The sequence below is a fragment of the Pseudorca crassidens genome, chromosome 13 (assembly GCF_039906515.1).
Source record: "Pseudorca crassidens isolate mPseCra1 chromosome 13, mPseCra1.hap1, whole genome shotgun sequence".
Lineage (NCBI taxonomy): Eukaryota > Metazoa > Chordata > Mammalia > Artiodactyla > Delphinidae > Pseudorca > Pseudorca crassidens.
Window position 1 is genome coordinate 56,751,722 of NC_090308.1, and position 26,785 is coordinate 56,778,506.

The following is a 26,785-nucleotide window of genomic DNA, read 5'->3' on the forward strand; positions in this document are numbered from 1 at the left end:
CTAAAACTATTTACCTTAACTGTTAAGGAGTATAAATATATTTTGAATTAACTATTGACAATTAGATTTCATAAGTGATAATGCCTTTGTAGTAGAATAAATGTATGTAACTTTTTAAAATAATCAAATTAGTCTTAAAAATAATTTATTACGGTACCATGGTAGTAGCTTGAGTAAATGATAGAGGGTACAAGTTTTAAAAACTCACATAATATTGATTTTTATCAGAAATCATCTTAAAAATTTCAGTACTTTTTTTGGCAATGCATCTGTTTATATGTTTTGTCTTGTTTTTCCCTTTCTAACAAATTAGGCAAGCAAGAAAGATTTGAGAGTAACACTCCTATCTTACTAAAACATGTTTTCATGTTTAGGCTGCATAAGGAATATTTATTATATCAATTAAAAATAACCTCCAAAATAAATTCCCTAACGTGAACCGCTGTTGATTTTGAGGTGACAGTTGTGAGGTGACTTTTTAGCTGCTGTAATTAGCCTTATGACAGAAGCAAAGTATTGATTGTGAACTGGAGACCAATCTTGGCAGTTCAGATTATTTACACCTCCACAGAAGCATCGTACAAAATCACTAATGAACTAATAAATCTGTCGTGAGCTGTTCAGCCACACCTGTTCTTGCAGCAGCAAAAATCCATTAAATGTTGAGGTTTTAAAAAGAGGCAAATTCATTCATGGTTATGTGTACAAATGATACCAATATTGTACTAATATGTGTATTTTAAACGTTGTATCTCTAATATGATTTATCAAACCATTACCATTTGTATTCTATAAATTCTGATAAACTGTGTGTTCATTTTTCATAGTATGTATTGTAGATTGCTTATATTTATTTAAGGAATGGCTGATTGCAAACCAGTGATTGAAATGAAGCATTTTGTGTTATGTAAATCAATAGTAAATAACCTATACCTGCACTTCTCTAGATATGGCATAAGTACAGTAGCTGTCCTTGTAAACTATTTATTATACCTGTAGTGGATCACTATATTTCTTTCAGTTTAGATTTACGATTTTGTGATAGCTTTATTTCTCACTCTTAGGGTATAAATATAGTCAAAGTCCTGTCAACATTTCCATTTACGAACCTTGTTTTTTAGCCCATAAAAAGAAATTCTGCAGTTCACATTTCAAACAAGATATTACAAGGAGGTTGAACTTTTTATATAAAATAAAAGTTTTTAATAACTCTGTTTTAAGAGACCTGTGTACACCTAAGTATAAATTCTACTTGTGCCATCTTAACAGCATTTTGGAGCCTATGCATAGCAAAGAAACCTCAACTCCAATTAGGTCAAATGATTTATGTGGCTCTTTAAGTAATATTTTCAGTCTTATTACCCAGTTTTCAAATTACTCATCTTCTGTGTGTCTACTCCCTATGTTTCGTCACTCAGATATAGATTCAAGCATGGTATTCTTTTGAGCTCTCTTCTGCATTCTCTTATCTTCCCTCTTGAAATCTTACACATATGTTTTTAGAAAAAACAGAAGGAAGACATTCTTCTGACTAATTTATTGATACAAACTCTCTAAATTTTTCTATCTACTGGCAACAGGACAAAAATAAAAGGAATTTTTTGTGGCTTTTCTTCACCACCCGCCCCAGGACTTGACTCTCTCTTCAGACCCCAGGACCGATTAACTGTGGAATATCACTGCTCAGGCAAGCAGAAGCACAACTCAGAAATAGAAAACCCCACCTAAGATTTAGTATCCATGTACAGCTATTAATGGAGAGTCGGCTTTTAAGTCTCCTTCCTTGGCAGTTCAGAACAGAACCGGGAGTCGAGATAGGTCAGTCTTCCCTGTCCTAGGCAGAATACTCCCCTGAGCAGAGGCAGCTACCTTTCCTTTCCTATCATTTCTCCAATATGCTGTCAGATCCAGGTAGTAGCTCAAATAATGCTATACTTCATGACCAAATCATGAATTCAATTAAATCATTTACACCATTAGTTTTCATGTGTCCATTTGATGTCCTGATGAAATTCGGATTCTGGTATAAGTGGCTTACCATTGTATTTTCCACAACTTTTCAACAGCAATTAGAAGCCATTCTCCAGCCAAACCTGTTCTGATATTTGTCTCATCAAGACGTCAAACTCGTCTTACTGCTTTGGAATTGATAGCCTTTCTGGCTACTGAAGAAGATCCAAAGCAGTGGTTGAATATGGATGAAAGAGAGGTAAGCAGCATATTTTATTTCTACTTCTTCTACATGTTGAATTAGTTTGTATTGTAGTATAATGGAAATTACGCATATAAGTATGTTTAGTTTTAATCTATATTAAAAGTTTCGTATAACATTACAGAAATTTGTGGAAAAGATAGAGGAAATGCATAAATACTGCCACCTTAAAACTATTAATATTTTCATGGATTTTCTTCCAGTATTTTTCCACTAAATATTTTTTTACATCATATTTATTCCTGTATTTTTCCCTTTAACATCATCACCTATGCATATTTTAATATTCAGCTAAGATTTCTCTAATATTTGAGTGTTCACTGCCCTCATGGAACTTATAATCAATTTTGGAAAATTAACTTTTTATAAACTATATAACATGACCATTTTTGAAAATTTAGAAAACACTGATAAGTATGTGAAAATTAAAAACCTGTTGTTATCCTTTAAGTAATAACTGTCATTAAATTCTTTTATGTCTATATAATAATATTCTATTATGTGGCTATTCCATTGTATTTTTCTCCTATAATTAAATAATTATGTATCTTTATTATTATAAGTTTTTCTTTGTTAGAATTATTTCCTCAGTATAAAGTTCTAAGGTTAACATCAATGAGTCGGATAATGTGGACATTCTTATAGCTTTTCATATACACTGATAATTACTTTCCAAAAGGGCAATAGTAATTGTGGTTATCACTATTGATGTATGAATTGTCAGCAGTATATGAGAGTAACAGTTTCACTACATCCTCATTTGTCGTAATTTATTGTTATACATAAAATGTCTCTTGTTGCTTTAGTGTTTATGTGTGCCTTACTTTTTTTGTGGTTGAACATTTTTTTAATATATATTTGTTTAATTTTTTTCTTTTTTGTCCCTTCATTCCTTTGGGCTTTTATCTGTTGCAGTACAGCAGTTTTTCTTATAGACTTGTGTGGGAGCCTTACCAAATTAAAATACCACACACACACACACACACACACACACACTCCCCTAAAACTATACAAGTTTACCTTGGAGATATTGTAGATTGGGCTCAAAACCATTGCAATAAAGCAAACCTTGCAATAAAGCAAATCACACGAAATTTTTGGTTTCCTAGATCATAACAAAAGTTATATTTTCACTATACTATAGTCAGTTAAGAGTGCAATAGCATTATGTCTTAAAAGAATGTACATACCTTAATGTAAAAAGACTGTATTGCTAAAAAACGCTAACCATCATCTGAGCCTTCAGTAGTCATAGTAGTGACATCAAAGATCACTGATCACAGCTCATTGTAGCAAATATAGTAATGATGAAAAAGTTTGAAACATTGAGAGAACTTCCAAAACGTGACACAGAGACATGAAGTGAGCAAATGTTGTTGAAAAAATGGTGTTCATAGACTTGCTCAACGTAGAGTTGCCAGAAACCTTCAATTTGTAAAAAAAAAAACACAATATCTGCAAAACACAGTAAAATGAGGTATGCCTTATGATGTCACTTTTTTCCATGTATATGTATTGATTATACATATGTATTAATCTTTCACCTACTTTATTAGTAAATTTTGGTAGTTCACTGAATGTCATTTATCTTAGTTGTTTTTTCGAATAGCAGTTTTTGCATTTTATGTGATACAATCTGTTTATATGGGCTTTGTGATTCCTTCTAATACTTCTAAATGTAGGTATACCTCCTCCCCTCCATAGATTTGTAGACAGTGATTTTTCTTTTCTAATACTTTTCCAGTTTTTTAAAATATGCTCCTAGTTGGAGTTATGATGAAAAAATAGTTGATATCGGTAATAAAACTGTTGCATTGTCCTCCTTCTCCCTGCACACCTCCCCTGTCTCATCTCACGCAGCCTGAAGAACAGTAAACATGCTGCTCCTAGCCCACTAGTGTCAGTGTCAACAGTCACATATTTCTCCCCTTCCACATCTCATGACTCATTTAGGGTTAGTACCCCTGTTGGATGGTACCGTGTATATTATGGTCATACATTAACTAATATTAGTTAACTAATAATAGTTAATATTTCAAAGCGTTCTTGCATAGCACCACAGATGACCCCAAAATTAGCTTCATATAAAAGATATCACATGACTCCATGAAGTAGAGTGAAAGTTATCATTTTATCTTTTAAGTTTCATCATTAGTTCCTTACTGTGACTTGTAGGCATATACAAGGTGTATAATTCAAGATCATTTAAAATCAAAATAATTTTGTCAAAAGTTCCTTGTCCTGTGTTATTTAATTATTGTGCCCAAATAATCACCCTGTTTTGTCTAAACAGTATCTTGACTTAGAAGGCAAATGCTGAAAAATAGTTGTATGGAATATTGACAGTTTAGTTTATGTGCAGCATCTATCTAGGCTTAGTTTTGTTTTTTGTTTTTGTTTTCTTCTTGTGTCTTATCCCTAACAGTGTTCCTAATGGAGACTTTTCTTAGAAGTCAAGGTGCAAGGTACCTACTTATTGAATCCATTTTGGGATGTTTGCTCATATATATAAGAGCTGGGCCTTTAGCACATATGTGACTCACAGGAACCTCACATGTGAACCTCATGTGCTCTCCCCAACTATAGTACAACTCTACTATTCTTTATTTTTTTATTTTAAGGTATGAGACCTAAGGAATTCTGGACAGCTCAGCCATTATATGGAACTACCTCTCTGTTTTGTTTTGTTTCGTTTTTATTTAACCCAAGAATCTATCACCAAGGCTCATTAGAAACCATAGAATTTATGTGCATGGTTTCTGCTGTTTCATAGACTTTCATTGCTAAGGTAGGACAGTTAGAAATTGCCACTTCTGCACATTTTGTTTCACTAAGCCCATCTCAAGAATAAGACAACCCAGGCTTTGTTTTTATTCCTGCCTCTAAAAGCAATCACCTTTAAAATCAAAATTTCCGAGGGTTTATAACCAATTATTATGCAAACTCATTCTGATTATACCAAAACCTCCTATAAAGCAGGTGTTTCCGTGCGTTGTTGAATCCCCTAAATAATTAAATTAGGAGGACTTTTTAGCACTTTAATTTTGTAAGAGTTATTTTCTGTAATATCCGGGGCTAGACACTTGATGACGATTCCTATTGCTGCTCCTTGGACAGTGTCAGGTTGGTGTTCTGTGGTAGGTCATGAGTACTCTGGTTAGGACTCTAGTGTTGACAACTTGATCATTCAAGGAGGCAGAGTAAGCATGGGAGCAGTTAACCTGGCAGCTGTGAAGCAGGGTGCTTGTGGAAGAGGGTTGCATCAAAGTCATTCTGAAACTGAATGGTGTGAAGTCAGAAAGTGTCCCTAGATGTGGAGGTGGGAGGGGAGAGGTTCAGTGGGGGAGTAAAGAAAGCCAGGGCAAATCTGAAGAGGCTGGAGAAAGAGAATGTGACCAAGGAAGAATATATGTGTTGTATTTTGTTTCTCAGCAAAGACAAAAGGAGTTGTCCATCTAACTTTTTAACCCAGTAAAGTCTCTTTACTTTACCTAAAGTAAAGTATTAGGAAGCAGATCCTCTTCAAGTGGATCACTGATATGAAATCATACTGAGAAAACCCCAAAAGTAATGCCCTTTCGTATTTGCCATTATGAAGACTTCTTGCACTGATTTCAAAAGTTTGTGGGCATGTGCTGTCCTGTCTCTTGAATTCTCAGTTGGACAGCCACCACTTCCACCATTAACCTCAAACTATTGTTGGGCTTTTGCCTCACTGTCTCAAGCTTCAGTTTCAAGACAGAAACATCTGAATGCCTGAACTTCAGTCTCTAGCATGCAGCAGGAATAGGGAATATCTTCTTCACTTTGGCCTCTCCTGAGGGATTTTCAGATACTGGCTGTCTATAAACAGTGTAGGTACAAGCAGTGAAGGTTCACTGTAGTCTATTATTTGTCCAAACTCACTGATACACAGTCTCTCCAAACCTACACTTAAAAAAACAAATTTCTTCTAACAATGCAATTCTCCCTCATATAACCAAAATCCACTCATCCCTCCCCAAGGGGGGCAACTGAAAATTTCATCATTAAATCCATTAATCCTAGATCTCTTGACTATATCCAGTCACCCTCTGGTTCTTTGGCAATCCTCTCTCAATATTCTCTAGCCAATGGACTAAATGATAAAGTTGCCCACAATTAACACATGCTATATTCAACAGTAGAGGATAGGGAGAGGAAAGAGAAATGAAATTAGTTAATATATCTAACATATTGTTAGTTAAAATATGTTAGTGCAGGGCTTCCCTGGTGGCACAGTGGTTAAGAATCCACCTGCCAATGCAGAGGACACAGGTTCGAGCCCTGGTCCGGGAAGATCCCACATGTTGCGGAGCAGCTAAGCCCATGCGCCACAACTACTGAGCCTGTGCTCTAGAGCCCGTGAGCCACAACTACTGAGCCCATGTGCCACAACTACTGAAGCCCACACGCCTAGAGCCCGTGCTCCGCAACAAGAGAAGCCACCGCAATGAGAAGGCCGTGCACCACGACAAAGAGCCCCAGCTCGCCACAACTAGAGAAAGCCCACGCAGAGCAATGAAGACCCAATGCAGCCAAAAAAATAAAATAAATAAATTTTAAAATAAATAAAGAAATAAAATATGTTAGTACATATATGAGATAGCAAGGGTAGAGACCACAGTGTTTGTTTCTGCAACTGATTGGGGAGCTAAAAAGATATTTGTGGTTTATTTTCTCTGCTATCCATCACCTGTACACTTCTTCAACCAGCCCCTAAGCTAATTACGATTCTTTATCCAGTGGAGTTACCAAAACCCACATTACTGAGACACTGGAAATTGGATGTTCATATATGCTTAGTATACAGGGTTTTTTTAGAACTTCGATTTATTTTCCAAATGTGAGAAGATTTCTCTGAGGTCCATTCAAAGTTTTCCTTCCCCTTATTGTATAGCAGTAGCCCAGTTTTTCCATCAGGGTCAGTCACCTAAACTACACCAGGACCATATTTTCCTTGCTCACCCTGTAGCATAAGGGCCTCAAATGGCCCTGTGGCTGTTTCAGCTTCCAAGTAAATTGTTACATCCCTTGGATATTGTCTGTAAACTAGAAGAGCTAGAGGTGTAGGGAAAGGCAACAAAAAATTTCCAAGTGGTTTATTAGCTATGTTTGCAGAAGACATCGGCACACACTGACTACTTGGTTCCTGGAACTGTATGTTCTGGCAGTGAGAGAAGTAGTATCATTTAATGATTGCGTAGTTCAGAGCATACACCTTATCCTACAAAATAACACCCCAACCTTGCCAAAGTAGTGTATCTCAGCTGCCACTCAGTCATTAATCTATAAAACCTGCTCTTTCTGGGTAATGAGAGACATAATAGGAACAGTGGATCCCATGGCGTCCATTGTCTTAATCTTTCTCTATGATGTGAACTCTTCAGTCAGAAAAATTATCATACAGGATATCATGAAGATGTATAAAGCATTCAGTAATCCTACCATTGAAGCCACTGGCAGGACATGATGGGCAGGATAGGAGAATCAAAATCTGTAGTGTCCATTCTAGACATCATCTCAAATAGATGTCCCCTCTGTGATAGAAAGGGTCCAGTGTAATTCCCTTACCACCGGATAGCTGTCTGTTCCCATGGCGAAGGTACTTATAATGGGCCCAGGGTTGTCTGCGTTGGTGGCATATGGGGCACTGAGCAGTGGCAGTAGTGGGTCGGCCTGAGGAAGAGAAAGTCCATGCTTAGCCCAGGCAGAGTTTCATCTCTTCCACCGTGGAGCCGCTTAGTACGTGAAACCATTGCACAAAGACCTGGGGCCTGGGAGGGAAGCTGCTGGGTACCCTCAGATGCCCACTTGACTGTTAACAGCATTTTCCACACTGCTGTTAACTTTTTGGTAAACATCTTCATGGGATATAGGTAGCTGTTTATTCTAGCACCATTCTAAAAGTTCATCTACCTAAAACTTCTGCCTTTCTTGCCACCTGTCTTCCAATAGCACTCTTGCCAAGCTCCTGACCATTTGGCTAATCCAGTAACTACAGAGCAAAGGATGGATCATCAATTTGCATCATCTCTACTTTGTAGGAAAGTGACAAGGAAATACATAACACTCAACTTTTACTCCTTTCCTTAGAGTCATCCGTGAAAGGACCATAATACCACATCAGTGTACTTCTTATGGTGCCACAATCTTGTTCAAAACCATTTGGAATTTGGAATTTTTTCCCCCTCAGTCAATTTGACATAAGAAATACCCCATGGGGCCTAGGTACATAGGTTGAAGTCGGGATAGTATGGCAGGAATAGGCACACACATGGAGGGTTCATGGATCACCTTTCATGATATTCTTCCATCAGCTCCTTTTATTTCTAATAATGATGAGTGCTGCTAGATAGCTCAGATAACATCCAGTTCGTGATCAGCACCTTCAGTTGCAAGGTTACCTGGTATTACATAGTCAGGAATTCTTTCTCTCCCCGCTCAAAAATATCCATTAAATAATCCTCTAACTTAAATCAATAGGTAGCTCTTAAGAGAATTTGTAAAGTATTCATTTATTTAACATATATTTATTGAATGTCTACAACTTACCAAGCACTGTGTGTTAGCCTTACTGATCCCAAATCTCAAAGAGCTTAAGTGAAGAAAGTAGAAATTTTAAAATATATGCATGATTAAATAAATAAGGTGATATCAAATTATGAAAATTGTATGGAAGAAACCAATAAGAAATGGAATAGAATAGGGGAATGGGAGGCTTCTTTAAATAGATTAGTCAGAGAAGACTTCTCTAAAGAGATGACATTTAAGCTGAGCACCAAAGCATAAGAACAAGCTGGCTACACAAAGAGAGAAGATAACCGCGTTTCAGGTGAAGGGACAGCATGTTAAAGGAACAGTGAGCAGATCGGTTGAGCTGGAGCCGCATAAGCAGGAGGAGGGTGCTACAAGTTACACTTGAGAGACAGGCAGGAGCCAGCTCATGCAAGGCCATAGCCCCATGGTTAAGGACTTGGATTTTTATTCTAAATACTACGGGAAGACAGTCATTTTTTCATTTATTAGACCAACATTTATTGAGCTCCTTCTGTGTGTCAGGTGTCAGGTAAAGTTCCTGCCCTATGGAATTAACATTCTAGTGGGAGTGATAGCTAATAAGCAAGTATGTCAAGTTGTAATAATTCACATAGGGGAAAAAAATAAGCAAGTTAAAGGGAATAGGGAATGCCAAAGATGGTAGTGGAATGTTGTACATTAATACAAGTTGAGAAGGCCTCCCTGATGAAGGTACCTTTGAACAAAGAACTGAAGGAATCAAGGAAGCAAACTAAGCAGGTATCTGAGGGAGGAGTGTTCCAGGGCATTAAAGGTTTTAAGCTAAACAAATTACATACCCCAATTTACATTTTAAGATCACTTTTGCTGCTTAGTGGAAAATGGATTGAAGTGGAAGTAAGCATGGAATTAACGATGGTGGTGACCTAGGGGCCACCTAGAGCGGTAACAGTGGGAATGAAAAAATATATTTGGGGCTAGATGCAATAGGACTTTCTAATAGATGAGAAATGGAGATTCAAGAACTGAAAAGAATCAAGAATGGTGCCCCAGTTATTAACCCTAAACATCTGAGTAAATAATAGCGTCATTTATTGAAATGGGGAGAACCGAGACTGTAGGATAGAGAGGAAGGAGGAGACAGATTTAGGATGGAGAGAGACAGACGGAGAAGACAGATCTGAGCTTAAAAAAAAAAAAAAAAGGAAAGAAAAGAAAAGAAAATTATATTTTGGACATGTTAATTTGTATCTCCAAGACTTTCAAGTGGAGATCTCAAGGCAGTTAAATGTCGGAAGTCTGTAAAACCCACAGAGGATGTGAGATATATGAACTTGGGAGCATCTGCAAGCCTTTAAACCCAGGTGAGCACCTGAGACCCTCGGATAGAGAGGGTGGAGATCAAAAAGCAGGCCTGAGGGACTCTCTCATTGTGAGCTTAGGTAGAAAATGAGCTGGCAACGAACCCTGAGAAAGCAGTGCCAGTGAGGAAACACAGTGTCCTAGAACACTGTAGACAGGAGGGGTTCGTGAAGGAAGGAGTGCTTGACTACATCAGATGTTAATGGGAGCTGAGTGAGATGAGAGCAGAGAAACACCGGTGGGATTTAGCACTTGGACATCTTGGACGAACTTGGCAAGTAGGGTCAGTGACATGTTGTGAACATAAGCCAGTTTGGAAGGAGTTGAGGGATAAATGGGTGGGAGGGGAAGGAAATGGAAGCAAATAGCGTATACAGCTCCTTCTAGAAGCTTTTCTATGTAATTTAATTAGTTATAATTTAGTGCCTAACAAGTGTGGTTCATTGGCTTCTGCCAAATAACTCTGCAATCTGGTTTGACGTGCAAGGGTGAACGGTGCTGGGATCTGGATGGTTGCCAACCTGCTTGGAAAGATAAAAGAGCAGAGGGAACACCCTTTCTTCTGAGCGGGTTTACTGATTGAAAACTCAGAATACTGTGCTTATTTCATCACTCACACCTTGCATGAGATGCATATCTGGGATGGGAAAGCAGAACCCTGGCTGAAGATTAGACTTTATTCTTCAGTCTTACTTATATTCTCCTCAACTCCTCTGTGTGTCTGTCCAATTAGCAGCAGGGCTAACCCTTTCTTCTTCCACACTGTTAAATAAGGTCCAGGTAGCTAAAAGAAAAGCACATCAAAGACAACTAGCTTTTTTCTTTTTTCCCCCCTTACATCCTTACAAGTAGGAATGAATTAAACAGAATCCTACAAGGCTTTTTGCCCTGAAGGTCCTGGACCACAATGTTTGAGTTGTGTTCTAAAGTCTGCGGTACCACGAGAAGGTAGATGCTGGGAAATAATCTGAAGCAGGAAAGGGGATAGCTTTCTGACTGAAGCACGATAGGAAAAGAATCCAGATGTGGATAACATGAAAATCGGAGGAGTATGGAAGACAAGAATTCCTTGGAACATCGTATTGTTAAACCTTGTTAATTCAAATTAATTGGCTAGAAGACTCACACAGATGACACTGAATATAATTAAGGAAATGTGCTAATTATAAATTTACACAATGCTTCAAAGTGAATTAATGAAAAACTGTAGCATAGGTACACAGGAGGGGCACGTTCATGAAAAGTAGAATTGGTGTTATTTCCGCATGCTTAATACTGAAGGAATTTTTTGATGCTTGAAAATTATTTCATTTTAAGCTAAACATAACTCACCCAACCTCATTACAAGTAAAACCTTCATAGACGTACAAAGATGAACTATAGCCTAGCTTTACACAAAATGATCACAAGTTCAGATTTGGTGGAGTTTCTACTACTGACATTTTACTATAGCTTTCTTTGATTCATTTGCTTTTTCATTCAACATATATATATTGACCTCTTCCTGTAGGTAAGAAGTTAGTACCAGGCTTTGAAAATGGACTTGGAGATTGTTAAAAATCAGAAATTAAGTTGAGTTTAATGTAGGGTAACCACATTTTCAACTTGAACAATCTGTTTTATCAAACTAAAATAGATTTAGGTCATGATACAAAACTCTCACCCAAGTGCTTTCTATTTTGATCACGCTTCAGACCTCTTAATGACTACCCGATAAAGAAAACTATTAGGCTCAGAATATTGTCAAAACAGACATTATCTACAGATTTGCTGAACATTGGACATTGAACTGAGTTGGGTCTCATGGAATATTTGTGTAATTAAGAGCAGCTTCAAGATAGGAGACTGTTCTTTTTTATTTTGTCTTAGTTGATATCATATATGTCCTATTGACTAAAGAGGCAAAGCTCTTATTATGCTTAGTAATAATTGCTGTATTTATCAAGTACTTTATAGTTCACTAAAGACTTATCCCATTTAATCATGAACTCTGGGAGGGTCGTTCCTGTTATCCCAATTTTACAGATGCAGAAACTGAAACTTAGAAGAATTAAGTGACTTGCCCAATAGCACAAAGCAAGTAAGCGCAGCGTGGGAGCTCAAAACCAGAGTGGCTGTCTCAGAGTAATGTTCTTTTACTGTCCCGCACAGTAATGGAATCATGGACAACATACTGTCTAGAGAAGATGGAAAAGTCAAAGTAAGGGTGTGTGTCATTTGACGGGGACGCAAGTCAGTAGCTAAAATATCAAATGCAAGCAACCAACAAGAGCTGTGCCGTTCTCAATCATGAAAGGTGATATCTTAGTTTAGAAAAGAATGTTATTTTAAGTATTCTTCATTTTGAGGCGTGGGAGTAGAAATACCCAAATAATAAAGAAAAAATAGATTTGCAAATCATCTGCATAACGTTCCCCAGCTGTGTGAGTCTAGGACATTACTCATTATTTCAACTCTTATCTGTTTTTTGTATACCTTTTAAAACAATGTGGTCCACCCCTAAGTCAAGTGGATGATGTCATTACTTCAAGTAGTTATTTGAAATATCCCTCATTCATGTGATGATTAGAGGGTGGCATTGTGGTTGAGAGCATGGACTAGAGCCAGGCTTCCTGGGTTCAGTACTGACTTCCCACTGCAAGTGGGATGTTTCACTTCTGAGCCTCATCCTTTAATCTGTGAAAGGATGATAATCTCTCCCCACAAGAGTCTTGCGAGGATTAAATGTATTAGTACATTTAATGTACATAGAACAGGCCTGGAACAGAGTTAAATATTCAATAAATGTTATTACATTGAATAACATCTTTTAAACAGATAGATTCTTTTTGCTGAAAGCACTGGTAAAATTTGGTCATATATTTATAATCTTTTGCTTGTGGTCCTTCACAAATTTAATTCATATTAATATAGTATTTGTTCATTTAAAATTGTGCTACTTTAGAAAATCAATTCTATAATGTCCCTTTTATCAGCTTTCTCTGCATTTTAAAAGCAGAGATGTATAAAAATGTTCTCCAAGAATGTTTTGGAATTTGAACTCACCAGAAATTGAAATAAGCATAAAATGTATACTCAAAAATTACCAATAGCATAGTGAATTAAGTTGAAAACATTAATAAGGAAAAATTTGTAATATCTCAGCCCTATGTAGCCCAGTTTTGATATTTCTATTATTAAGAATCAAGTTAACCTAAAAGCAGACATTGAAAATAGTATTGTGTTTATTTAGCAGACAATAGCAAAGATTTACATGTTATTATTTAGATTTCATTTATATATTTACTTCTCATATAATTGTATTTTTAATCATTTATAAATGTATTTATATATTAACAGTATCATAAATTACTTTGAGGTGTGCTTGTTTTGGGTTTCAGAGGGGGCAGCAAGAGAATATGTTCTGAGGTGTATTGGTAAAGTTTGGAAACTTACTACCTTTAATTAATTTTATTTTTTTATTTTTTTCCTATTAGTAGATCAAAAGAATGTTCTAAAGGTTTCTTTCATTTTAGTTTTTCCCCTTCAGTCTGTAGGGTTTATCATAAAAAGTGTATTTTAAGAATAAAAGTAATTATGAGGAAATGTTTTAACTTCATTTAACATCTGTACCAGATGTGATATATTTAATTATTTTTTTAAAAAAGAAAGTCTTTGTAACTTTCATTATTCTTCTGTATGGTACATCTTTTATTGAGTGTTTTATACAATTGATAAGCATTATTCAGTGGCATATGGTCTGAGTCTGATGTGCTTTGAAAAGAGTACAGAGTTCTGATAATGAGGATTCTGTGAAAATGGGAAAACCAGCACAACAGATATGCTTTGAGAAAGTATGGGTTTTTAGCATCTTGAAACAATATATCACACTCAAAGGGACAGAACTGGGCTGCACAATCTGTTAGCTCATTCTTGTCCAATCTGGTCTCCTCCTTTCTTTTGGAGCCAGCATTGTCATCAACTCACTGAATTATATTCTGACTGGAATGTATTTCAGGCACAGAGTAATGTATCTACTTAAATGGAATCCTATCTTTCTACAAAAGCTTTCTGAGTATAATAAATTTAAAATATAAAAAAAATTTCTATTAAGTTAAAGTAATTGGTTCAACAGTTTACATATGTGCCTTCTCCCCCACACCCTAAAGAAAGACCACTGCTTGGAGGAGCATAGGTCTGTTTTTATTTATAATACGGAAAAAAATTTTTGGTTTAACTAACATACAGTCAGACGTATTTCAAGGACCGCTTATCGGAAAGATACCTGCACATTACAGCAGTTGTTCCTTGAACAGAAATGAACTATGGAATTAAAACTTCTTCTATCAAAGTGTTTTAGTTACATGATTATTCTTTTTAAAATTCTATAGCAGCCTTTCTTAACAAGAATTAAGCCTTCATGTCCTAAGACATCCAATGAATGTAATAAATGAACTTTTCTCCTAACCATCTAGAATGGTACTAACTATCCTTGGAAAAATTAAGAAGATGGTAATTCAGATATTTTTTTGTGAGTCTCAGTTCTCTCAGGGAACCAGAATTGAGAAAGACTACTATATAGTACTCAAGGCCACTGAGTCTTTTAACTTGAAGCATAGTGTGTTGTATAAAAGAATTAGGTGTTACTTTAGGGCTATATGTATGTAAAGGATTCAGTGTGATAATCTTTGTAAAGTGATAAGCACAATGCCTGACACATAATAAGTACTCAACAAATAAAATCTATTATCATGTTTTAAGCTTTCATTATCCTAAATTCCTGAAAAATTTTGCTTGTGTTATGTTGTTTTGATCCAGATGAAACCTATTTTAAGTGTAGGGATGAAGATGCATATAATCTAATCAAAAATTATATTTTCAAAGTTAAAAAGACTGTCCTTGTAATATTTTATGCTTAATGATTGAATAACATTACTATAAATTTTGCTTTTTTTATGATGTACAAATAATTCAGAATTCATCCACAGTAACCGTGTAATAAATGAAGTTGTTTTCTGTGATTGTCCTCATGAGGATTTTAGGTCATTACCAGTTTAGATAGGCAAATAGTTCTTTTTAATGCATTGATTTATGTGAAAGTGGGGGAAGGGAATGAGAAACAGCCAGGCTTCCCTGATGCGAAAGGACGCGATATTACTGCCTCACCAAACCTCCTGCCACAGGATTCCTCAGCTTTCCTATGGTAAATGGTATGTTATTTTTTGGATATGATTGGCATTGCTGTGGAATACTGCAAATTATACAAGTTATACATACACACTGCTATTTAAGTTGTGAAACTGAAAAATCACGAAACTAATTGTCAGAGTAAGAATAATGAATTATTCTTGATAGTGTAAATTGAAGATATTTTATGCAGTGAACTATTGAACGAAAAAAGGATGATAGGCAGGCACTTGAAAACAGCTAACATAATTTATGAGACAGGACAGTACCTTTGTTTATAGCATGCATTTGTAGTCAGCATTTATATTAATACATTTCCATATTCTTGCTAAACAGATTGTAAAGAAAATAATGCAGGAATATCAGGTGACGGTACTGTGACTATGAAACAGAATGAATTCTTTATACATTGCATTCAATTCAGGAAAGTGGATAAATAAGATTTCTGATGTGTATGTTATTAAAATATTACCTAGTCTATGCAGTGCTTTTTATACATTAATAATTATTATAAAGCCAAACTCCATCTTTCTTTTTTATTTTTTTTTTGATTATTGGAGTAAAACAACTTTTTCCCACATAAAAGACTTGGAAAACTTTTCCAACCATTGAAAATAAAATTAGTAAGAATGAAAACAGTTGGAATGCTTCATTATATGAATATGTTTGTCCTTTTTTTTTAATTGGGGTATAATTGATTTACAACGTTGTGTTAGTTTCAGATGTACAGCAAAGTGAATCTGTTATACAAATACATATATCTACTCTTTTTTTAGATCCTTTTCCCGTATAGGCCATTACAGAGTATTGAGTAGAGTTCCCTGTGCTATACAGTAGGCCCTTGTTACTTATCTATTTTATGTATAGTAGTGTGTATGTGTCAATCCCAATCTTCCAATTTACCCCTCCCCCCTGAATATGTTTGTCTTATGAATTTTTAACAAAATGGGAGCAGCCACCTGAAGTTTCTCTAGATGGAGATTTTGTGAACTGTTTACTGGTTTATGCAGAGCCAGGAGCATAAGTGTATTGCAGGTATACTTGTGTATATTCGAGGTGATTAATAATAGAAGGCAAAAAGGAAATGAAGTCTGAAAATAATGTCAGTCTTCCAACTTCTATCTCAGTCTTCAGGCATATGATAGTTATACATGTATTGATGCCTACTTCCAAGTTCCTTCTCCACTGTTGTTTACTGATGTGGTCATGAAGCTGTTGACATAACTAAAACATGTCCTTCTTCTGAATGCTCATATATTCTCAAACCACTTGGTCTCTGCATTGCTGCCCTCAGGGAGTTGCCCAAAAAGGTTCCCAGGCTGCACCTAGTGTCGTCATCTTCTTTAGGGACAAGTAGAGGTCTATCATTAAGCAGAAAGAGATTGGGTTTTCTGTTTAGTTCTTTACAGGAAGTAAGTTTTGTAAGAAAATAAGATTTGCTGCTTGTTGCCATAAAATCTGTGTTGCATTAAGAATTTTCCATGTAGAATGGAAAGTGATAAAATATTCTGAGAGTATATATGAAATATAAGTTTCAGAAACTGTTTACACATATAAAATTCAATGAGCTAAACTGAGGCTGGAAATGCAGTCTGTTTTAAAATGCAAAAACTGGAATGTATAAGAATTCTGAATGCTAAAGTTAGCATTTAAAATAAGTGAGGTAAGGAATTACTTAACCAATATTGCTAGAATAATTAACTATTTAGGAAAAATAAACTTAGATTTCTACCATACTTTCTATTACAAAATTACAAGTTAATTATTTAAATGTAAAAACTATAACAGAAGTTAAAGGAATAGTAGGTGAATATGTATTTGATCTCAAGATGAGGAAAAGTTTTCTAAGCAAAAAAAAAATAAGGGACCAATTTAAAATTTTAAGTCCATAAAGTAAAAAAATTAAATAAATAAAATGAAGTACTTATAAAACTGGATGAAAGTTTATACCATGTGATGGACAAGGGGTTGATACCCTTAATACATAAAGAGCTATCACAAACCAATAAGAAAAAGGCTACTCAATAAACGGAAAGATAATTTACCAAAAAGTCAAACAGTAAATATGAAAAGTATTTAACTGAACTGTTGATTAAAGAAATGAGAAGTAAGCAAAAGTATATACCAGTTTGATTTTTTAAATGAAGAAACTGAGGCTCAGAGAAGGTATGTGACTTGCCCCTGGGTCACTAAGTTCAGTGAGAAAGCCTAAATTTGAATGACTACTCTTTGGTAGGATTATGACTGATTTTTCCCATTAATTTTTTGTCCATACTTTCTAAATTTTTATCACTGAGGCAAAAAATAGGGGTCTTTTCTATAACAAGACCAACACAGACACCGAAACGTTTTAGGCAGTATTATAGCATTTTAGTAGTTGTTACTCAATAAGGGGTAATGAGTACAGATTTTTTCCTTGATGCATAAAAATAAAAGGGATAACGTTTACATTTTAATTAATTTACAGTATACATTCTCACTAAGTAGATATTCTTTTCAACTAATTTAACTTTAATCATAACTGCAGATGGGACCTATATTTTTATGCCCATATAGCATAAGAATTAAAAAAACAAAATGAAAAATGTGAAGCTAATGCACTGACATCTTGTAATTGTGTTTTTATTTGCAGATGGAGAATATCATTGGCACAGTAAGAGATTCCAACCTGAAGCTGACACTTGCTTTCGGAATAGGAATGCATCATGCTGGACTACATGAGAGGGACCGAAAAACAGTAGAGGAACTATTTGTAAATTGTAAAGTTCAGGTAATTTTTTCCATGAACAGATATTTTAAAGTAACTTAAAAGTTGTATTTTAGTTAGATATAAGATATTATCTTTTATTTTTTAGGTTCTTATTGCTACAAGTACATTAGCCTGGGGTGTAAACTTTCCAGCTCATTTAGTAATTATTAAAGGAACAGAATATTATGATGGAAAAACAAGACGATATGTGGATTTCCCCATTACAGGTAATATTTTTAAATTTTCAAATACATTAAACGTCTATTTTAGCGTTAATAATTTGAATTTGCATGAATTAAATTTTAGAGAATTGGTCACATGTCAGTGATGAACAAATTGTAAATTTTTTGTTTCCAGTAAAAATATTACTCCAAAGTATTAAGCCATTTTATTTACTTTTACTTATCCAGTGTGTTAGTGAATGTCAAAGGCACAAGTAATTGTTTTAAATTTATAAATAGATAAAAGTACTGATTAGTAGGAATTAGTGACTTAATAAGTTATAAGTAAACATTATGTTTAATTTTAAATCTCCCTCACTAGACATGATATTTCCTACAGGACTTCTAGAACCAAAGCACTTGTTGCTATAACTTGTACATGAACAGTCTATTAACATATTTTAAAACTTGATAAAAGCATTTTCAGTGAGTTTTGAACAGGAAAATATGCCAAATGTGTATTTCAGCTCAATGAATACATATAAAATCTGTATCATTTCTCAATCATTACTTACCTCAGAGACTCCTGCAGTATAAAAGAAAAATTTTATACAGTGGATGGGAAGAAGAGGAGGCCTAAGTGGATCCGTTATTCATGGGGAAAAATAAGCAAATGACTCTGCTGAAGAGGTTTTCCTATATAAGAGTTATATAGTTATAACTCTTAAATAGCATTTTTAAACATTTACCTAAAGGAATCTTTGATCTTTCTTACTTTTACACACTGTAAGACTCGTTTGGGGACTCAGTTTTCTATCATAGTGAATTAATTATTTAATTATTAGGGAACTCAGTAGTAGGCATCAGAGAGAGCATCCCTGGTCTTAAAATACTTTTCTCCCTTTTATTTTGTTGTGTTGTAGAAACATGCTATAATCCATCAATATTTCTTGTGCTACATGCCACACTGCAGAATACCTCTTGTTCTCTTTCTTATAGATGTACTCCAGATGATGGGGCGTGCTGGGAGGCCTCAGTTTGATGACCAAGGCAAAGCTGTAATTCTGGTTCATGACATAAAGAAAGACTTTTACAAAAAATTTCTTTATGAACCTTTCCCTGTAGAGTCAAGGTAAATTTTGCTGTAAATTAATTTAAATGGATTATGTCATAGCAGGTTGATATTTTTGTGCTGGCATTGTATTAGATGAAAATCAGTAAAACTTCTAGTTCAAAAGAATTATTTGAAGTGAAACAATATATTTATCACAATAAGACAACATTAAATTGTAATTTTCACTATAAAAGAAAAACACGCTGTTTAAAAGAAGCAGTGAAGGGACTTCCCTGGTGGTGCGGTGGTTAAGAATCCACCTGCCAATGCAGAGGGCATGGGTTTGAGCCCTGATCCAGGAATATCCCACATGCCACGGGGCAACTAAGCCCAGTGTGCCACAACTACTGAGCCTGCACTCTAGAGCCCGCGAGCCACAACTGTGGAGCCCGTGTGCCACAACTACTGAAGCCCACATGCCTAGAGCCCATGCTCTGCAACAAGAGAAGCCACTGCAATGAGAAACCAGTGCACCGCAACGAAGAGTAGCCCCCACTCGCCACAACTAGAGAAAGCCCTCACGCAGCAACAAAGATCCAACGCAGCCAAAAATAAATTAATTACTTAATTAATTTATTTTTAAAAAAAGAAGCAGTGAAGTACATTGTTCAGTCACATTGACTCTGGAGCAAGACAACCTGGGCTTATGTTTGAGCTCTCCACCACTTACTTGCTTGATCTTGAGCAAGTTATTTAAATCCTCAATGCCTTAGTGCACTGTCTGTAAGATGGAGATAGCAGCAATACTGGCCATCTCGTAGGGTACTTGTACTGATCAAATGTATCGTGCTTGGAACTGTGTCTGGCACATAGTAAGCATTTAATGAAGTGTTAGTTTGGTGTGTGTTTTTGTAGAATAGTCTATAAATAAATATCCAAAATAAAGGGATTGGTAATGAATAATTTAGGCTAGTGGCCAGTTTCAGAATTATCACATACTTCTTTGTGGATCCAGTAACTACCACCCCTCTGATGAAGTCTTTCCTCATTTTCTCAGCTGAAAATAATCTTTTGTCTGTCAGATTTATACATTTTTCATTCCTAACATTTATCACTTGCTACCTTTTATCATAGTCTTCTTTAATATACTGAATCGCCTTTACCATATTCTAACTGCAAAGGACAAAATATATTTCTAATTTATACTGTAAATAGTTATTGAGTTTTTTACTGTGTTAGAAGTTCTAATGTTCCTTTTTTTTTAATTTGGAAAATATAAAAACATTTAATATTGTGGGAGATAGCTAACATTGTGCTGAGAGAAAATTTATGACCATAAATATATGTATTTTAAAAGAAACAGTGAAGGGCTTCCCTGGTGGCGCAGTGGTTAAGAATCTGCCTGCCAGTGCAGGGGACACGGGTTCGATCCCTAGCCCAGGAAGATCCCACATGCCACAGAGCAACTAAGTCCGTGCGCCACAACTACTGAGCCTGCAACCTAGAGCCCATGAGCCACAACTACTGATCCCACATGCCAAGAGCCTGTGCTCCGCAACAAGAGAAGCCACGACAATGAGAAGCCCGTGCACCGCAACAAAGAGTAGCCCCCGCTCGCCACAACTAGAGAAAGCCTGCGCACAGCAACAAAGGCCCAACACAGGCATAAATAAAAACAAACAAATAAATAAATAATTTTTAAAAAATAAAAGAAAAAGAGTGAAAAATGAATTATCTGAATATGCATCTCAAGAATTTGAAAAAAAATTAGCAAATTGAACTCAAAGAAAGGAGAAGATAGAAAGATAAGAGAAAGAATTAATGAATTGAAACCAAACATACATTAGAAAAAAATCAACAAAGCCAAAAGTTGGTTCTTTGAAAAGAAGAATAATACTGATAAACCTTTAAGTCTGGTCAAGAGAAAAGAGGGAAGGAACAGCACAATATCAGGATACAAAAGAAATCTAAAAGGTAATAAGATATTATGAAAAAATTTATACAAATTTTAAATTTTAGATCAAATGGTAGAATGCTTTTTTAAAAAAATTACTAAAACTGACACAAAAAGAAATGGAAAATTTAAATAACCTCTTATCTATCAAAGCAATTGTATCTGAAATTTAAAATCTTTCCACAAAAATTTTCTGACCCAGACATTCCACTAGTGAATTCCTTATAACATTTAGGGAAGCAATTGAACTCATGAAATTGAACACAAACCCTTCCTGTAATAGTCGAAAAGATAGGACTATTTCCCAACTTATTTTATGAGAGTAGAATAACCTTGGTTCTAAAACCTGATAAATTTACAAGAAAGGAATGTAACAGGGCTGTGTCTCTCATGAATATAGATATAGAAATCCTAAATAAAACATGAGTAAATCAAATCTAACAATGTATAAAAAGATAACATATTATAACTAATTACAATATCAGTGCAAAGATGACTTATTACTTGAAAATAAATGAATATAATTCACCACGTTAGCAGGAAAAGATGAGAAAAATTATATGATTATCTCATAGATATAAAAAAAAGCATTTGGTAAAATTCCATACCCATTAATTATAAAAACTTTTAGCCAACAGGAATATAAGGGAATGTTCTTAATCTGATAAAGAGTCTCTACTAAAAATCTACTGCAAACATCATGATTAATGATTCAGTATTGAAAGCTTTCCCTTTGAGATAGGAAATGATACAGGGATGTTGTTTTCACCACTGCCAGTAAGCGTTGTGCTAGAGATCCAAGCCACTGCTTTGGTAAAGCAAAGAAATAAAAGTCAAAATATCCTTCTGAGCAAGAGGAGTGACTAAAAAGCATAAAAGGAAGACTTCTGGGGCGCTGGTAATGCTTGATCTTGGTGGTGGTTACACAGATGTGTTCACATTGTGAATATTACTTGAGTTGTACATGTATAATTTATGTAATTTTTTCTATGTGTACTTCAGTAAAAAGTTAATTAAAATTTTAAAGTTTAAAGTTTAAGTTTAAAGTTTAAGTGTACCTTGATATGACTACTATTAATATTTTATTTCTACAGAGTACATATACAGAAGTTATATGTTAACTTCTCTGTTAATGGGCATTTAGAGAGTTTCTAGTTTTTAACGCTTACATATATTGCTGCAGTGAAGTATTTTGCTTCCCTATCCTAACCTATAAATGTTTCCCTATCAGGTGATAATGAAAAAGTGAAATTGCCGGGTCACAGTGATTGTTCAAATAGATATTGTCAAATTGCCCTCCAATTTAGCTATATGGATTTATACTCTGCCACTGGTGACTGGAGAGTAATATCGCAACTTTTTTTTTCATTCAATTTATTATGGCCACTTTCTTATATCCTTAAAAACATCCTTTGCAAAAACTGTTTTTTAATACCTGCATATGTATCATAATTTACATGGCCCTTTCTTTTGTTGGACATTGCTTCCCTTTTTTGTAATTTATGTAAGAAACTGAAATGAACATTTTGTTATGCCAGTCTTTCAACACATCTGATCATCTCTGTATATTCCACAACACCTAGCACATTTATGTCTTATATGACTGAACTTAATATTCACAGAATGAATGAAGGGAATATCCTTGCTCTATCCTAACCATCCCTCCTTTCTTACCAATTCTTTCATCTGCCTCAGTAACTCTTCTCTGCTCTCCAAGGCATATCGTCCCTCGTCTGCTCTTACCTCGGCTCTCATCTTCTCCTCCTGAAAGTTATTAGCTCCCTTCCTGTCAGCCTGTGTTTATTTCCACCTAGCAATTTATTTTCCCAAAATTATATACAAAAGATACAAATTACACAAAACATTTGTTCTGTATCCTGGAACATCAAATCTGAGTCTTGACTATGTGAGAAAAGTTGTTTTTCATTTAACGTTCATGTATGTTTCCCATGTCTTGTTCACTCTGTAGCTTATTAGGAGTGCTCTCTGACCATTTAAATGCAGAGATTGCTGGTGGTACAATAACATCTAAGCAAGATGCAATGGATTATATCACCTGGACTTACTTTTTCCGACGTCTTATCATGAACCCCAGGTAAGTGCGGGGCAAGTATTTTTCTGTTTTGCACTAAAATAAAATATGTTTGAAGGTAATCATCTCTAAATTCAGGTACATAACAAAAATGCCAGAACATTGGACATCCTAGGTATAGGAATTTGCCCAGAGAATCAGATAATATCTCTGATATGTTCACAACGTATTGTGATATATTAGAAAATAATGGTGTGCATTTTATTAACTTATTTTAATTAACTTAGAATGTTCTCAAGGATTTCGCTCTGTAGTTAGGGAGACAAGACACCCGATGTCATTAAGAAATGTGCTCAGTTAAATTACATGGTAGTGGCTGACTTGGGTGCAGTTGGAATTCAGAGAAGAATAAGGCCTGTGAAATTGTAGGGGGAAGAATTTGTGAGGCATTTGTAAAGGTTAATAAGAACCTTGCAAGATGAAATAAAATTGGGGGAGTTGTGATGGAGTATCTTTTTACTCCAGGCAGGGTAGATTGTATCTTCATTCAGCACCTGTTTATCAAATATTATACTAGACATTGAAGCCTGAGGATGAGTGTATATCATCCCTTATCTTCAAGGGCTGATCTTGTAATGTGGAGATGGACATAAATGATTACAGTGTAAATCATAAGTGCTCTAACAGACTGTATTTAAGCCTGTGAGAGTGAAAGCTTCACAGACGAAGTGATACTTCACCCAGAACTTGAATCTGGAACAGAAGTGGAAAAGGTGGAAGGCACAAAAATACTAGATGGGCGGAGGCCCTCAGGGCTTGAAAGAGTCTCTAGAGAATGCCAAAAGTTAGATGTAAAGCTTAGAATGTGAGGCAAGAAGATTTTCTTGCCTAGAAAGTGGACCAAGCACCAGAGAGTAAAGGGCCTGTATGCCATGCTAAGGGGTTTGCACCTGATCCTATTGGCTGTGGTTGGAAGTTTTTAAATATAGTTTAGCATCACCAAATTAGGTTTTTGTTATTGTTGTTGTTTCCTTTGTACCTTTTGAGCCCTTCACCCATTTCTCCCACCCCCACCCCCGCCTCTGGCAACTACCAGTCTGTTCTTTGGTGTTTTGTTTTGTTTTGCTTTTAGATTCCATGCATAAGAGAAATCATATGCTATTTGTCTTTCTCTGTTTGACTTATTTCACTTAGCATAATATCCTAGCGGTCCATCCATGTTGTTTCCAAGGCATGATTACATTTTATTTATTTATTTATTTATTTATTTTTGGCTGCGTTGGGTCTTCATTGCTGCGCACGGGCTTTCTCTAGTTGCAGCGAGCGGGGGCTACTCTTCATTGCGGTGCGTGGGCTTCTCATTGCAGTGGCTTCTCTTGTTGCAGAGCATGGGCTCTAGGCATGCAGGCTTCAGTAGTTGCAGCACACAGGCTCAGCAGTTGCGGCTCACAGGCTCTAGAGCACAGGCTCAGTAATTGAGATGCACGGGCTTAGTTGCTTAGCAGCATGTGGGATCTTCCTGGACCAGGGCTCAAACCCATGTCCCCTGCATTGGCAGGCAGATTCTTAACCACTGTGCCACCAGGGAAGTCCCTACATGTTTTTATGGCTGAGCAATAGTCCATTCTTTGTCTATACTACAATTTCTTTATTCATTCATCCGTTCATGGACACTTAGGTTGTTTCCATATTCTGGCTATTGTAAACTGCTGCAATGAACATGGGGGTGCATATATCTTTTCAAATTAGTGTTTTTGTTTTCTTCTAATAAATACTGGCTTTGTTTCAGTACTTGCAGCACTGTGGTAGGGAATGAGCTAGAATGGGGAAATATTTATAGCAGGGAGACCAGTTAGGATGCTTTTTAACAATAGGGCAAAGACACATAGGACCTTAACAGATGCGGGGGGAATGGAAGGAGGCCAAAGGTGAGGGACATTCCTGATATGAGTAAGAAGAAATATTAAACCATTGTTAAGATCTTGAACAGAGAGATCATGATGAAAATGATGAAATGAATTTACTAAATCTTACCGGTTGGTACTTTAAGAAATTTGTTTCTCTTCAGCCAACATTTCCACTTACATAGATAGGAGTTTGAGAATATGGTGATGTTTTGCTCAGTTCCGCCTGTATTACAGGCCTCTGGATTAGGTACAAAATTTCATTTGGGAAAATGACTACAAAATTAATGAGATAGTCTTACAGTACCACAAATTTTCCGTAGTAAACAGATCACAGATTAGCACTGTTGAATCGTACAATGGGATAGACTTTACATGTACTCTAGTCCAACCTTCTTGTTTGGTATTGAAGAAATGGAGGCTGGAAACTTTAAGTGACTTGTCTTGTATCCCATAACTACTTTGTGATAAAGCTAGAACTTAAAAACGTAAGTTTTGTGAATTACTACTCTTTATGTTTTTGGAGGGAGAAGAATCATGGTGTATAACTGTAGATATATTCATTTTTCTTATATCACAAGAATGGAGGCAGTTAATGTGATAGAAAGAGCTTTGACTTGGAATCAGAACGCTGATTTTTGTATCAGCACTGCTTTTTAGAAACTGTGTGACCTTGATCGCTTCACCTCTCTTGGCTTCACTTTCTTCATCTGGAAAGTGAGTAATAGCCTACCTCCTTCACATGGTCATGTTGGGAATCAAGTACACGAATTAAAGCCTTTCTAAGTTTTGTATAATTATGAAAAACTTAATGTTATTAGTGAGCTGTTATTCTTGTACTCCTTTCCAGTTGCTTTACTGGTCTATAGCATCCTAAAGACTCTAGGGCATTTTCTGGTGGTACAGTGGTTAGGACTGCACGCTTTTACTGCCAAGGGTGCGAGTTCAATCCCTGGTCAGGGAACTAAGATCCCACAAGCTGCATGGCCCAGCCAAAAAAAAAAAAAAAAAGACTCTAGTTTAGAGACTTAGAACCTAATCATTTCTGTCAGCTTGTCTGATCAGCAAACAAGGGAATGATTCTCTGAGGCAAATTGAGTTCTTTTGCGACTTATAGTTCTTTATTGAATCCACAGATACACTGAATTTTGTGTGTGCGTCTTCTTTTCTTAATTAAAAATTTTAACTTTTCATTTTCAAACAATTTGAGATTTTTTTAATTGCGAGAATAGTGCAAACAGGCACTGTGTACCCTTCATCCAGCTTCCTCAAGTGTTAACCTCTTACATGACTGTACAGTTATCCAAACCAGGAAATTTACATTTATGCAATACTATTAAGTAATCTACAGCCTTCATTCACATTTCATCAGTATTTCCACTAATGTCCCTTTTATGCTGAAGACCCAATTTAGTAGTATCCTGCATTCCATTTAGTTGTTCTGCCTCCTTAATTCATTTCAATCTGTGACATTTCCTCAGTCTTTCTTTGTCTCTCATAACCTTGACACTTTAGAGGAACCCTGGCCAATTATTTTGTAGAACATCCTTCAATCTGGGTTTGTCTGAAGTTTTCTCATCCCAGAATTCAAGTTCTGCCTTTTGGGGCAAGAAGACTGTAGAAGTGATGCTGTGCTCTTTTCAGTGCATAATAT

At 35.7% G+C, this 26,785-nt stretch overlaps 1 protein-coding gene across 5 annotated transcripts in view; it reads left to right on the forward strand.

Annotated features, from left to right (window-relative positions):
• ASCC3 (activating signal cointegrator 1 complex subunit 3) overlaps window positions 1-26,785 on the forward strand; it is a 332,274-nt gene that overhangs the window by 222,940 nt on the left and 82,549 nt on the right. For all 5 annotated transcript variants that reach the window (XM_067702481.1, XM_067702479.1, XM_067702483.1 and 2 more), the window contains 5 exons: window positions 2,067-2,209; window positions 17,910-18,047; window positions 18,133-18,253; window positions 19,187-19,319; window positions 23,165-23,290. In XM_067702481.1, the coding sequence (XP_067558582.1) occupies window positions 2,067-2,209; window positions 17,910-18,047; window positions 18,133-18,253; window positions 19,187-19,319; window positions 23,165-23,290 (661 nt within the window). The remainder of the gene's footprint in view (window positions 1-2,066; window positions 2,210-17,909; window positions 18,048-18,132; window positions 18,254-19,186; window positions 19,320-23,164; window positions 23,291-26,785) is intronic.